The 13,587-nt window shown below is 45.8% G+C and overlaps 1 protein-coding gene across 7 annotated transcripts in view; it reads right to left on the bottom strand.

The window, feature by feature from the left end:
* Positions 1-13,587, bottom strand: part of ANKS3 (ankyrin repeat and sterile alpha motif domain containing 3) — a 32,971-nt gene that overhangs the window by 16,482 nt on the left and 2,902 nt on the right. For 4 of the 7 annotated variants that reach the window (XR_012380459.1, XM_025859001.2, XM_025859002.2 and 1 more), the window contains exons 2-5: positions 13,225-13,393; positions 10,855-11,053; positions 10,535-10,656; positions 9,256-9,337 (exon numbers count right to left, since the gene is read on the bottom strand). The exons of 1 other annotated variant lie outside the window; for it this stretch is intronic. Coding sequence is in view for 4 of the 6 variants with exons in the window: in XM_025859001.2 (XP_025714786.1) it covers positions 9,256-9,337; positions 10,535-10,656; positions 10,855-11,053; positions 13,225-13,391 (570 nt within the window). In the remaining 2 variants the exon portion in view is untranslated. Of the gene's footprint in view, positions 1-1,279; positions 1,427-3,365; positions 4,190-9,255; positions 9,338-10,534; positions 10,657-10,854; positions 11,054-13,224; positions 13,394-13,587 lie in introns of those variants that run through there. 2 more of the 7 variants (XM_025859006.2, XM_025859007.2) reach the window with 2 other exon arrangements.

Below are 13,587 nucleotides of genomic sequence, written 5' to 3'. Positions count from 1 at the left end.
TGTTTGGCTTTGTTTAAGCCTGTAAGTTATATTACTTTCATACGTGTTTTTAAATCATGAAAACAACATGCACTGTACAGGCCTCAGACACTGCAGGCTCAGCTCCAGACCCCCCCACGATAAAGTACCACAATAACACAGGCCAAAGGAAGTTTTTTGGTTTGCCAGTGCATATAAAAGTTATATTTACACTATACCATGGTCTTATTAAGTGTGCCACAGCATTATGTCTAAGAAAACAATGTATATACCTTAAAGAAATAAAATACTTTATGGGGGCACCTGGCTGGCTCAGTCAGTAGAGCATGAACTCAGGGTCATGAGTTCAAGCCCCATGTTCAGCGTAGAGCTTACTTGAAAAAGATAAACTTTATTGCTAAAAAATGCTACCATCTGACTTTTCAGCAAGTCATAATCACTGATCACAGATCACCGTAACAAATACGACAACAGAGGCGCCTGGGTGGCTCAGTGGGTTAGGCTCGTGCCTTGGCTCAGGTCGTGATCCCTCTGGGATCGAGATGCATTGGGCTCTCTGCTAGGTAGGGAGTCTGCTTCTGCATCTCCCTTTCCCTCTGCCCTTCCCCCTGTTCATGTGCTCTCTCTGCCCTCTCTCTCAAATGAATAAATAAAATCTTTAAAAAAAAAAAGACAATAATGAAAAAGTTTGAACTGTTGCAAGAATTACCAAAATGTGACACAGAGACACAAAGTGAGTGAATGCTGTTGGAAAAATGGCACCTGTAGACTTGCTCGATACAAGGTCTCTACAAACCTTCCATCTGTAAAAAACGCAGTATCTGTGAAATGCAATAAAGTGAAGCACAATAAAATGAGGTGTGCTTGTTCACATTCATAAGTTATAGGAAAATTTCCCTATAATACCATTACTATTGAGGATTTAAGAGAAGTTTTATATTTTAAAATATTTTTCAGAGTTTACTTGTTGATACACTTTTACAGGTTCATGGAAAGGCACAAGGAAGTTACCCAATCATTGTTTAAGAAGCTCTTTAAAAAAGGGCACCTGGGTGGCTCAGTCGTTAAACATCTGCCTTTGGCTCAGGTCATGATCCCAGGATTCTGGGATCGAGTCCCGCATCGGGCTCCCTGCTCAGTGGAGAGACTGCTTCTCCCTCTCCCGCTCCCCCTGCTTGTGTTCCCTCTCTCACTGTCTCGCTCTGTCAAATAAATAAATAAAATCTTTTTTAAAAAAAAAGCTCTTTAAAAAGGAAAAACTTTTTAACTATGAGAGGTGATGGGTGTTGACTAAACTTACTGTGGGGGCGCCTGGGTGGCTCAGTCGTTAAGCGTCTGCCTTCAGCTCAGGTCATGATCCCAGGGCCATGGGATCCAGCCCTGCATCGGGCTCCCTGCTCTGAGGGAGGCCTGCTTCTCCCTCTCCCATTCCCCCTGCTTGTGTTCCCTCTCTCGCTGTCTCTCCCTGTCAAATAAATAAAATAAAATCTTAAAAAAAACCCAAAACCTTATTGTGGTATTCATTTCACAACGTATACTAAATTCAAATCATTATGTTGTACACCTTACTTATATAATGTTATATGTCAATTGTATCTCAAGAAGACTAGAAAAAGTATTTTAAAAATAAAAGATTAAAAAAAAGGACCATGATACAACACTGTACCTATATTACAACAGCAGCAAAACAAGACAGACAAAAATGTGTATAACACTAGAAGAAAGTGTGCCCAAACTGTTAATATTATTTCTAAGCAGTAGGATAGGGGGATTTTCCCCATCTTCCTAATCCTCTATATTCTCTAAATTTACTACCACGAGCACACTTACTTTGAAAGTGGAAAAGACAATAAACTTTCCATTTTAAAAGCTTCAACCACGCACTCCGGGGTCTGAGGGCTGGACCACTGGAGCTCAGTGCTCTGGAGGGGAAACAGTAAACGTGCACACCCCTTTGACCCAGCAATTCCATTGCTAGGGATTTAACCTTAAGAAAGAATTAAAGACATACGCTAACATTTAGGATTTTCCCAGCAGCATTTAGTATCGTGAGAACTAGGAAGAACGTAAAATCAGGAATTAGTGAAGGGGGAACACATCTATAGAGTGGAATACCACTCCCCCACTTATATGACCATTCCGTCCAAGTGTACGTATTAACATGGAAGGGGGTGCACAGGACATCGTTAAAAGGAAAAAAAGTGTAATACAAAACATTCTGTATAATGGGACTCTACTCGGACTTAAAATATCTGTTAAACCAGGAGGACCCTTGTCAGGGTGTTAAAACATGCTATCTCTGGGTGACGGGATTATGAGCAGTTCTGGCTTTCTTTGTGTTTCCCTGTACTTCCTAATTCTTTTATAGCAGATATATAACACTGTATGATAAACATTTACTTATGCACACTTTCCCCTATTTTGAAAATCTATGACTGGGGCGCCTGGGTGGCTCAGCCATCAGGCGTCTGCCTTCGGCTCAGGTCATGATCCATCGGGCCCTGCATCGGGCTCCCTGCTAGGTGGGGAGCCTGCTTCTCCCTCTCCCACTCCCCCTGCTTGTGTTGCCTCTCTCACTGTGTCTCTGTCAAACAAATAAAATCTTAAAAGAAAAAAAAGGGGGCGCCTGGGTGGCTCAGATGGTTATGCGTCTGCCTTCAGCTCGGGTCATGATCTCGGGGTTCTGGGATCGAGTCCCGCATTGGGCTCCTTGCTTAGCATGGAGCCTGCTTCTCCCTCCGCCTGCCACTCCCCCTGCTTGTGCTCTCCCTCTGGCAAATAAATAAAAGTCTTAAAAAAAAAAAAAAGAAAGCCTATGACAGTCTTGGTTGAGCCTAGTATAGAAGGTGATTATCACACGTCCTCTGGTAGAAAAAACTGTTTTTTTTTTTTAAGGTTTTATTTATTTATTCAACAGAGAGACAGATAACGAGAGCAGGAACACAAGCAGGGGAAGCGGGGGAGGGAGAAGCAGGCTCCCAGCGGAGCAGGGAGCCCGATGCGGGGCTCAATCCCAGGACCCTGGGATCATGACCTGAGCCGAAGGCAGATGTTTAATGACTGAGCCACCCAGGCGCCCCGAAAAAACTGCATCTTTACAAGACCTTAACTGAGCTTTACTTTCTATAATCCCCCATTTCCAAGAGCTCTGGTTAGAAATCAGCTCTAAAACCTTCAGCCTTTATCACTTCTAGAGGGGTCTGGAAGGGGAAAGTGAAGGCAGTCAAAAGGCACAAACTTCTGGTTGTAAGATACAACATGACGACCGCGGCAAGCACGGCCACATGATAAACACGGAAGCTGTTCGGAGGGTAAATCCAGAGCTCTGGCCACAAGGAAACACTCCCTCTCTGTGCCCGCATCTACATGAGACAATGGACACTCACCAGACGGGGTGTGGTCATCACTTCACAACACGCTGAGTGACAGCAGTGCGCTGCATTCCCTCAGCTTCTACAGGGAGGTCTGTGTTTACATCTCGGTAAAACCGGGCGGGGGCGGGGGGAAAGAAACACCATCTTCACTGTAGGGTTTTAACTATCACGTTTTTAAGCCCAGAAGTCTTCAACCTCAGATTACAGCTAAAGGGGGAAAAAGCAGTAATACTATCCCTTAGTGAGTAAATGAGGAAGAAAACAGAACCAAGAACAAGGTCCCCGAGGTGAGGGAAGAAAATACTAGAATTTGTTTATCCTTTACATTTTGGGGGGTTTTCTTCCTATTTTGTAATGTACATAACATATTCCTAGAGACGTACATGATCAAAACTCACTCTGACAGGAAAGCATGATCAAAGCTTCGGAGACTGTGGCCCAAGAGGATGGCGGGCACACTTGTCACGTGGGGGCCAGGCGATCAGCTCAGCTGTCCCCTAAGAGGCCTAACCACGCCCAGATCATCCTGCCCCGCCAGCAGGAAGGGAATGGGGTGGAAGGGAGGCAGCTACAGCCCTCTCCTATCCTTGCGGAGCACAGGGAGCCCAGCCTCCTGCAGTCCCCCATCTCCAGGAATGGGGCCTGGCTCTGGAGGGCCAGCTCGGGAGACCGGTGGGCCCGGCCCTCTGGCTCCCTCAGGTCTAACCCTGACTGAGAGGAGGAAATTTGCAGGAAATGAGGAGCAGAGGAGAAGCCGTGCAGGGTTAGCCACACGGATTCCCCAGCAATGGAAAAACGTGGCCCATTAGCCACATGCTCCCAGCCATGCCCGCCAGCCCCCCCACCCCTGCCCCCCAATGCCAAAGCAATCATGGCGAACTGCCCAACACCTTCTACTCCTGATTAGTGCTAGGGGGAGATCTCATAGTTGATTTCCTGAATTTGATCACTGTATGTGATCATGAAGACAAAACTGTTTTCAGGAAATACATACTAAATAAAGTATTTAGGAAGAAAACGGCATTACATTATGTCAGCAACTTACTATCCAATGGTCCCAAAAAGACAGTATGTATATAGAGACTAATAAAGAAAATGAGATGAAATGTTAATAATAATAAATGTTAATACTGGGCAATCTAGTGAAGATACACAAATTCTCTGTATTATTTTGACATTTCTTTAAGTCTGAAATCATTTCAGAATTTTAAAATTTTAAAAATTTTCTGAAAGAAATCCAATATAATTTGTTTCCTCTAAATACAAGTTGCCCAATAAATAAAATCTTTAAAAAAAAAAAGGGGGAGCGCCTGGGTGGCTCAGTTTGTTAAATACAAGTTGCCCACAACACACAATCTCATTCCCAACTGGGGAGTAAAGGTACCAAATGAGGGCATAATCTGCATGGTAGATAAATGATCTAAAATCTCTGATTTTCGGGGCGCCTGGGTGGCTCAGTTGGTTAAGCGACTGCCTTCGGCTGAGGTCATGATTCTGGAGTCCCGGGATTGAGTCCCTGCTCGGCGGAGAGTCTGCTCCTCCCTCTGACCCTCTTCCCTCTCGTGCTCTCTCTCTCTCTCAAATAAATAAATAAAACCTTTAAAAAATAAAAAAATAAAAAATAAATAAAATCTCTGATTTTCCAGTATGTTTTCCAATGTGAATGTCTCTCATGACTTCTAGTTCTACCTAATATATATTTTTTTAAGATTTTATTTATTTATTTGAGAGAGAGAGAGAGAGAGAGAGGGAAAGCAGGAGAGGGGATAGGGTCAGAGGGAGAAGCAGGCTCCTCACTGAGCCGGGAGCCCGATGTGGGACTCGATCCCAGGACTCTGGGATCATGACCCGAGCCAAAGGCAGTCGCTTAACCAACTGAGCCACCCAGGTGCCCCAGTTCTACCTAATTTAAAATCAAATTCTAGGGCGCCTGGGTGGCTCAGTCAGTTAAGTGTCTGCCTTCAGCTCAGGTCATGATCCCGGAATCTCGAGATCGAGTCCCGCATCAGGCTCCCTGCTCAGCCAGGAGTCTGCTTCTCCCTCTCCCTCTCCTCCCGGCTCATTCTCTCTCTCAAATAAATAAATAAATAAATAAATAAATCTTTAAAAAAAAAACTTCAAAAAATATATAAATAAATAAAAATAAATAAAATAAAATTCTAGGGGTGCCTGGTGGGGTTCAGTCGGTTAAGCATATGACTTGTGATTTCAGCTCAGGTCATGATCTCAGGGTCATGAGACTGAGCCCCACGTCAGGCTCTGCACTCAGCGAAATCTACTTGAGATTCTCTCTCTCCCTCTGCCCCTTGCACGTGCACCATGTTCTCTCTCTTAAAATAAATAAATCTTAAAAAAAAAAATACATAGTAGGGCACGTGATATGATGAGCACTGGGTGTTATATACAACTGATAAGTTACTGAACACTACATACGAAACTAATGATGTACTATATGTTGGCTAATTGAGTTTAAATAAAAAATTTTAAAATAAATAAATACATAAAATAAAATTCTAAACTCAGAAGCCGAGGTTATGCTTTTTACAGGTTTGAGCTCTTACCCATCTATTCTTGACCCTATGTTAGGTCTTAAGGGTGCCTAGTCTGTGTAAGTGGAATTACTTCAAAGAATAATTATTTGCAGCAAAGAAGCCCAAATGGCTGACAAATATAAGAAAAGATGCTCAACCTCACCAGAAATCCGGGAAAGGCAAAAATCAATAGGAGACAGCTCATCTGATACCAGGTACCAAGTGTTCCTGAGGGTGTGGAGAAGAGAGCTATAAAATACTATCAGAACGTCAATCAGGATGACTATGGAGGAAAGTAAGTTAATACTCTCCAGTCAAGATCACCCTACCCTACACACCAAAAGTTCTACTTTGAAGAATACATCCTGATTTCTTTAAAATCCCTTCTACATGCTCAAGAAGACAGGTAAAAAATGGGAACCACAGCCCTGTCAGGAATAGCAAAGTAGACACATGTGAAATGTCCACTAAAAGACGAATGGATAAACGTAAAATACTCATACATTCAATACGTAGAGAGCTGTCAAAATGAGTGAACCAGGCCCCCACGCACTGGCACTCTGTCAAATGACACAGTCTGACACATTATTTACATAAATCTTTAAAATATATCAAACAACCTGTGCCTTCCTTAAGGACACACAGTGCGTGGCACAAGCATAAAACCAGGAGAAGGAAAGCTGCAGATCAACATCTGTTTAGGGGTCACTCTGGGGTCATGTGGGTTGTATTAGTATCATCCTCCGTAGTTTTCTATATGTTGAAAGTACTTCAAATTTAAGATTCATAATTCTTGCTGCTGTGGAAAGAGTATAAATTGGTACAATTTGCTCTTCAGGTGGCAAGTGGGCAACCCTATGTTAAGACTGTACTCACATTCCATGCAACATTCTACCTTCGGTACTGAACTGGACAGATGTGGTCACACGCGTGTGCAGAGATGTATGTGCAGAGTCTCCACAGCACTGTGTGTGACAGCCAGAGGCTGGCAACGACTCACTTCCAACGACTCTGATTCGTCCCTACAAGGAAATGCTGTGCCGCCACGAAGAAAAGAGAGAGAGATTAACATACACTAATACAGAACAATCTCCGAGAGACAGAGAGAGAGAAAGAAAGAGAAAGAGAAGGAAGGAAGGGAGGGAGGGTGGGCGGGCTGAGGAGCAGCCGTGGGGAGAGACCAGGAGACCGAGGCAAAGGGGGCAGGCAGGCTCCTGTACCCCCTCAGTCTCATGTCTAGTTTTACCATGTAAGGGTACCGTTCCCAAATCCTTTTTTTTTTTTAAGTCTATGAGCTGGCACATTTATTTATTTATTTATTGGGAGTGTGAGCACAGAATGTGGGGGAAGGGGAGAGGGAGAGAATCTCAAGCAAGCTCCACGCTCAGTGCGGAGCCTGAGCTCAACCTCACGACCCCGAGATCATGACCTGAGCAAACCAAGAGTCAGACACTTCACTGACTGAGCCACCCAGGTGCCCCCAAATTCTTTTTTCAAAGAAAGATAGCATGTTAACATTTTATTATGCTAAAATATCCAGTTGGACCCCCCCAAGAGAAAAATCATAAAATAAATACAAATGGCCAATAAATGCATTTTTAAATGTTCAACCTCACTAGTAAGTATAAACCAAAACAGATGCCACTTTTCTCCCACCACACTGGCAAAAACGTAAGACAAGTAACTTTCAGGGCTTGGTGAGGACATGAAAAAGTGGGCACCTTCACATATTACTGGCAGGGGGGCGGGGAGGCAAAAGAGACAACCTTTCTAGTGGGAATCTGTTAAGACTTACTATTTCAACCCCACTGCACTTTTTAACAACTTTATTAAGACAAATTCACTTACCGTGCAATTCACCCACTCACAGTTAACTCACTGGCATGCAACCATCACCATAATCAATTTCAGAACACTCTCCTCACCCTAAAAAGAAATCATGTGCCCCTTAACCACCACCCTCTCCCTAGTACTTCCATCTCTCATCCCTTCCCATCCTGCCCTCTGCTGCCGGCCCCAGGCCACCATTAATCTGCTTTCTATCTCTACAGATTTGCTTACTCAGGATATTTCGTATGAAAAGAATCCTACAATATGCGGTCCTTTGTGTCTGGCTTCTACCACTGAGTATAATACTTTCAAGGTTCATCCATATTGTAGGTGTCAGAACTTCATTCCTTTTTATGGCTGAATAATATTCGTTTGTGGAGAGACCACACTTACCTTAACCATCTATCAGCTGATGGACATGTGGGTTTCTTTCTTTTGGCTACTGTAAATAACACTGCTATAGACATTTGTGTCTAAGTTTTCATGTGGACCAATTTTCAGTTCCCTTGGGTATATACCTAGGAGAATGGCTGGGTTATACAGTAGCTTTATGTTAACTGTTTGAGCAACTGCCAGACTGTTTTCCAGAGAGGCTGCATCATTTTACACTCCCACCAGCAGTGTGTGAGGTTCCAATTTCTCCACATCTTCACCGACTCTTATTACTGTCTTTTTATGTTACAGACATCCTAGCAGTTTTGATTTGCATTTCCTAGATGACTAATGATGTCAAGCATTTTTTCATGTGCTTATTGGCCATCTATAAATCATCTTTGAAGAAATGTCTATTCAGATCCTTTGCCCATTTTTTATTGTCTTTATTAGGACCTATTAAGTGTCACATGTGAACACGAGCAATCCCCCCTACAGAAACAGAGTATACCTGCATGCAGGCTGAAGCTGCCCATACGGAGCTAGTCCCTGGAGCACTGTTTATAACTGTAAAAGGTCAGAAACCTAAATTTTGACAAATAAGGAACTAAGTTAATTATGGCTTGGATTACACATGGGATACCATAAGGAAAAAATGTCTATGGCATATTAACTGAATTTCTAAAAGCTGTAGAGTAAACACACAGTAGAATCCCACTCTGTTCAAAATGAAGAGCAACTTGTGTGCACCTGTCTACAGACAGACCTTCCTAAGCAGAGAAGTCCTGGGCTGTCTCTATCAAACCAAGTGGGCATATTGGGGAGGAACCGCGGGTGCTTGAGAAGGAATATCTTAGCATTCTTATTCTGTATGTTGTTTTTAAGTGATGGGATGATAAGTGTTACCTACTTTTTAAAATATATTTTCCATACTTCTCAAATAATAGCATTTTCAAAATTATTACAGGACTAGGTGTCTATTTTTCCTCACCACTGTACCACTGAGCGCCATTCAATACTTGGCATCAGTAGATACAATGAAAATGTGCCGAGTAAATAAGGAGCAGCTCTTTCTGTGCAGCAGAAAATTCTGTTACAGCTCATGCTTCAGGGACAGGACTCCTCACCTGCCATGACTAAATCGTAAGCAAATCAACAGGGTCACTTACATGATTGAGAAAATACTGCACAATTATTTCATGGCCAGCGGCAGCTGCTTCCATCAAAGGAGTAAATCCATATACCGGCTCCCTGCAAGACAGAGGCCATGGCCAGACGATGAGCAGAGAGGAGCTCAGCCAGGCAGAAGCTTTCCTGCTGCAGACAAACCCAAGCCAGCTCGTCACCCATCCCAAGGCATCCAGGTCTCCCTCTCGCCAGAATGAACAGGGTGACACGAAAAGAGTTCCTATCAACACATGAGCCTCATAAATTTTTCTGCTTCTACCACCAGCTCTAGTCTCTCTTCCTGAAGACAATCTGTCTCCCCATCTTCACTCCCTCTAAGCTGCTTCCACTGGCTGACTCTTAAATCTCCGTTTTAATTACAGGCAAAAAGCACCTGTTGCCTTTCAGTGTGCACAGCCAGCCAGTGTCTCCCACCCACCTATCCAGATGATCTTTGAGCTCAGCGTCTTCCAGGAGCCCTCCCAAGAGCTCTGAGACTAATCATCTACCTTGTCCTTATCTCACCCACTATCTGATGCTTATTTCTGGGCTCAGCGCTGTCTCCAGATGCCTCCTGACCCTCCCTTCTCTCACGCTGGTCTAGAAGACAGGAACCAAGCTAAATCCTGGGTTGCACCCACTCTAAGACACCATTTTCACATTCTCACATCTCTGAAGTCAGAATTTATCTTAAAACCAATAGGCAAGTGGCATTTTAATCAGTGGCATTTCTTTCTCAGTGGCGTGTGAAACTATGATGCACCTTACAGGGGGTGACTTCAGCCAGGGGCGGGCACCGTGCCAGCCAGAAGCTGGGGTGGTACTTGCTGTGTTGAAAGGGGATTATCGTCATGACATGCTTTAGACAACACAACACCCCTTCCAGCTTGTAAAACTCATGACTGCTTTCAAAGCATCACCTCACCCGATATAGACAAAAGACAGGAAGGAAAAAGGAATTAGCATTTAATGCATGTCAATCAAGGGCCATTCACTATGCCAGGCCGCTGGTGTGTGACAGAACACGTAATTCCTCCAACAACCCCATGACATTGGTATTGCTGGCCCCAGTTTTCAGATAAAGAAAATGAGGCTCAGAAAGTGCTGCACCCAGTGTCCCCTGACAGATGCAGAAAAAAGCTGGGACCAGCCCCAAGCTTCCCACGCCTGGGCAGGCCTGTCCCCTCCGCCCACGGCAAAGGCTACCCTGCACTCTGGCCCGTGGCTGCCTCCCCAGCTGCCCCCCTTGGTTACAGCGGCCACTAACGACCCGGTAATCACCTCACGTTGGCATTCGCTCCACTGTCCAAGAGGAACTTGACCATCTGCTGGTGCCCAGCGCTGGTGCAGTGGAAGAGAGCAGTCCAGCCCTGAATGTCCCTCATTTCCAGCTCGGCACCTTGCTTTAAGAGAACACAGAATGCTCGTTACCGCCTCAGCTCCTCTGTGTGGGGCAGGCGCACTCCGGGCCGTCACGCTGCAAGAATCAAAGTGATGACCCGAGCAAGCACACGTACGCCATGGCCTGCAGTGGTTCCCATCTCCGCCAGAGCGGCCAGGAGCCCCTCGTGTCTCTGGGCCTGAGTCCCCTCGTCCCTCACCTGGAGGAGAAAGTAGGCGATGCTCTCGTTGCCACAGCTGGAAGCCAGCATCAGCGGAGTCTGCCCTTCCGGGGTCGGCACGTTCACGCTCACCCCTGCCTCGAGCAGCAGGTGCACGATGGTATCGTGTCCGATGTACGAGGCATACATCAGCGGGGTCCAGCCACCACCATTCTTCTTATTCAAATCTAACTCTCTCCTAAACAAACACAAGATACGCCAGACGTGTCCAGCCATCTCACATGTGAGGTTTACCAAAGCTGGCAGCAAGGCCGGGCCAAGAGAAAGAGCGGGAAATACAGCCAGGAAGCAGAACTTATCTGCCACCCTGAACGTCATGGGGGAGGGGAGGCAGGCGGGGAAACCATTAGGTTTGCCACACAGCTGCCTCTGCAAAGTCCTCAGAACCGTCTTCCTCCTCCGACTGCACATTCTCATCGGCCCCTCCGCCTACCCCAAGGCCAGCAACTCTTCTTTCCTACCCCAGCTACACAGATGGTTCTCAATCAGGGGTGATTTTTTGCTCCAAGAGACATTTGGCAAAGTCTGAAAACATTACTGGTTGTCACAACTGGAGAAGGAAAAGCTACTGGCATCTAGGGGGTGGAGGCCAGGGACGTGGCTAACCGGTTATCCTACATGCACAGGTCCCCAACGGAGAATGATCTGGCTCGGGCTGTCCAGAGTGCCAGTCAAGGAACTGTGACCTTGAGCCCTGACTGCCTTCTTCTCCCAAAAGACCAGAATCTGCTAGTGTGGGGCTGGGTGGAAAGGGGAATGGGAAGGGACTCAGAAAATGGACAATATTTCTCCCTTGTCACCTCATCCTACAGAAACATTCTTGGAAAATCATTGACCAGAGAATCCTATCTTTCTCATTCATGTCCATCAAAATTCCGGAAAGGCGTTTCCCGCAGGGAAAAAACCATGGGCTTCCAAGCCCAGAGTCTGGGGTTGGGGCATGGAAATCACATCCACTTCCAGGACACCCTGAATAGTTCATGTCCCACAGCCTTTTTTCTCACGCAATCCCTGCCTCCAGCAGAGGCAACAACTGACAATCAATCCAGTCTGTGCCTCTCAGAGGTATGCACACAGGAAGCTACACAGACAATTTTCCATTCACTAGCATCTTCTAGTAACTCTGGGATGCCCACGCAGCCATTTCAGAAGGTCCTGATCCCAGGAATGCAGTGGCGGCCACTGGCTGGGAGAGCGCACAGAGACCAATTCATCCTGGCCACACGACCTTCACTGTGGGAGTGCTCAGTTCCACGTGGAGAAGAGCCTAGCCCTTGGCAGAGCATCTCTGAGGCTCTGACATGTCTAGGCGGGCCCAATCCTCCCTTCGGAGGCCTCTCCTGCCCTCAGGCCCCTGGTCTATGCTTACTGTGGCCAAGCTTCAGTGTCAGCTAGGGCCACAATCCCAGTCAGAGCACAGACACTTCCCCTCTCCCCTGTGGAGCCATTTGGGACCGTGAATTTAAACAGCACACCCAAAGGCTTAAAAGCCCAAGAATGCCAAAGGAGCAGAATTGTAACTGGGGTCTCAGTGACCCTATGAGGGAATGTGCTGCCTGTGTGCCCAGCTGCACATTCCTAAGGCCACCTGGTACAGGAGTATGACAGAATGTCCCTTACCACAGGCCTGCACTTGTACTCGACTGGCCAGATATTCATAAGTGATGGCTAGGACTTGGGAACCAGAAACCTGGGACTCAAATGAGGCTTTGCTTTGGCTCCCCAGGAACTGAAAAAGGCACGTATGGGTACGGACCTGTGTCCGTACAGGTCGTTTCTCCAAGTTATTGATGAAAAACTGAAACAAGGAAATAGGTCAGTAAGGGGGTGGAGAGGAGGAGATGGGTCCTTTTCCAAAAACTACATTAACATATGTATAAGACTGCAGGTGGCAACCCCCAGAGAGGAAGATAAACCCCACTTCCTCCTCTATAGCAAAAGCTAGAAGGGAAAGGAAGGCAAAAAAGATAAAAATGAACCTTCTGGGGAAAGAAGGCCATAGGGCATCACTTTCTAACTTTATTTTTGTTTTGTTTGAACATTTCTGCAATTCATAAAAGCCATTAAGTGACTCTACAGAAAGCCCGAAACGTTTCATAAGCCTATGAAAAAAGTTTAAAGCCTCTCTTTCTTCCGAGGAATACAAACTGACTTCCTTATTAGTGTCCAGCATAAATCATTACTGACCACTGTCCGAGAGACACGGGGATTGATCTGTGTGTCTGAAATGTCTACAACTATGTGAGGCCCCATGAGCTTACTGACAGCTCTGTCTGGGATGTGAAGCATCCCAGTACAGAGACGGTACTCAAAATCTAAGCAGAAGGAACATTTCCCAAGATCTCTTACCGCTGCACACATTCCTTCACCACTTCATCCTGGCCGATGGAAGCAGCTGTGTGAAGATCCAAGGGGACGGCCAGCTCTTCCCGGCTGACCTGAGCACCCAGCCCATGCCACATGGACAAGCTGCGGTTCAGTTCTGGCTCACTAGCTTCATCGCTGAGCTCCGACATCACTGTGGAGGGAGACCCAGGGGTTAGGTCTTTCCTTCCCGGTTGTTCCAGGGAGTGAAACACGATGGTTACACTCCTACCTGCAGTAGGCCTCGATGTCACTATCCTAGCAGACTCAATGCAGTCAACTCCTGGGACAGACTTAGAAAATTTTTATTAAATACCGTATGGGTTTGGGCAGCTCCATCCTGCTAAT

Source organism: Callorhinus ursinus, unplaced genomic scaffold (assembly GCF_003265705.2).
Source record: "Callorhinus ursinus isolate GAN/ISIS: 27379988/994484 unplaced genomic scaffold, GSC_fseal_2.0 scaffold13, whole genome shotgun sequence".
Classification (NCBI taxonomy): domain Eukaryota; kingdom Metazoa; phylum Chordata; class Mammalia; order Carnivora; family Otariidae; genus Callorhinus; species Callorhinus ursinus.
The sequence above is the reverse complement of the archived record's forward strand: the minus strand, read 5'-3'. Positions and strand labels throughout refer to the sequence as shown.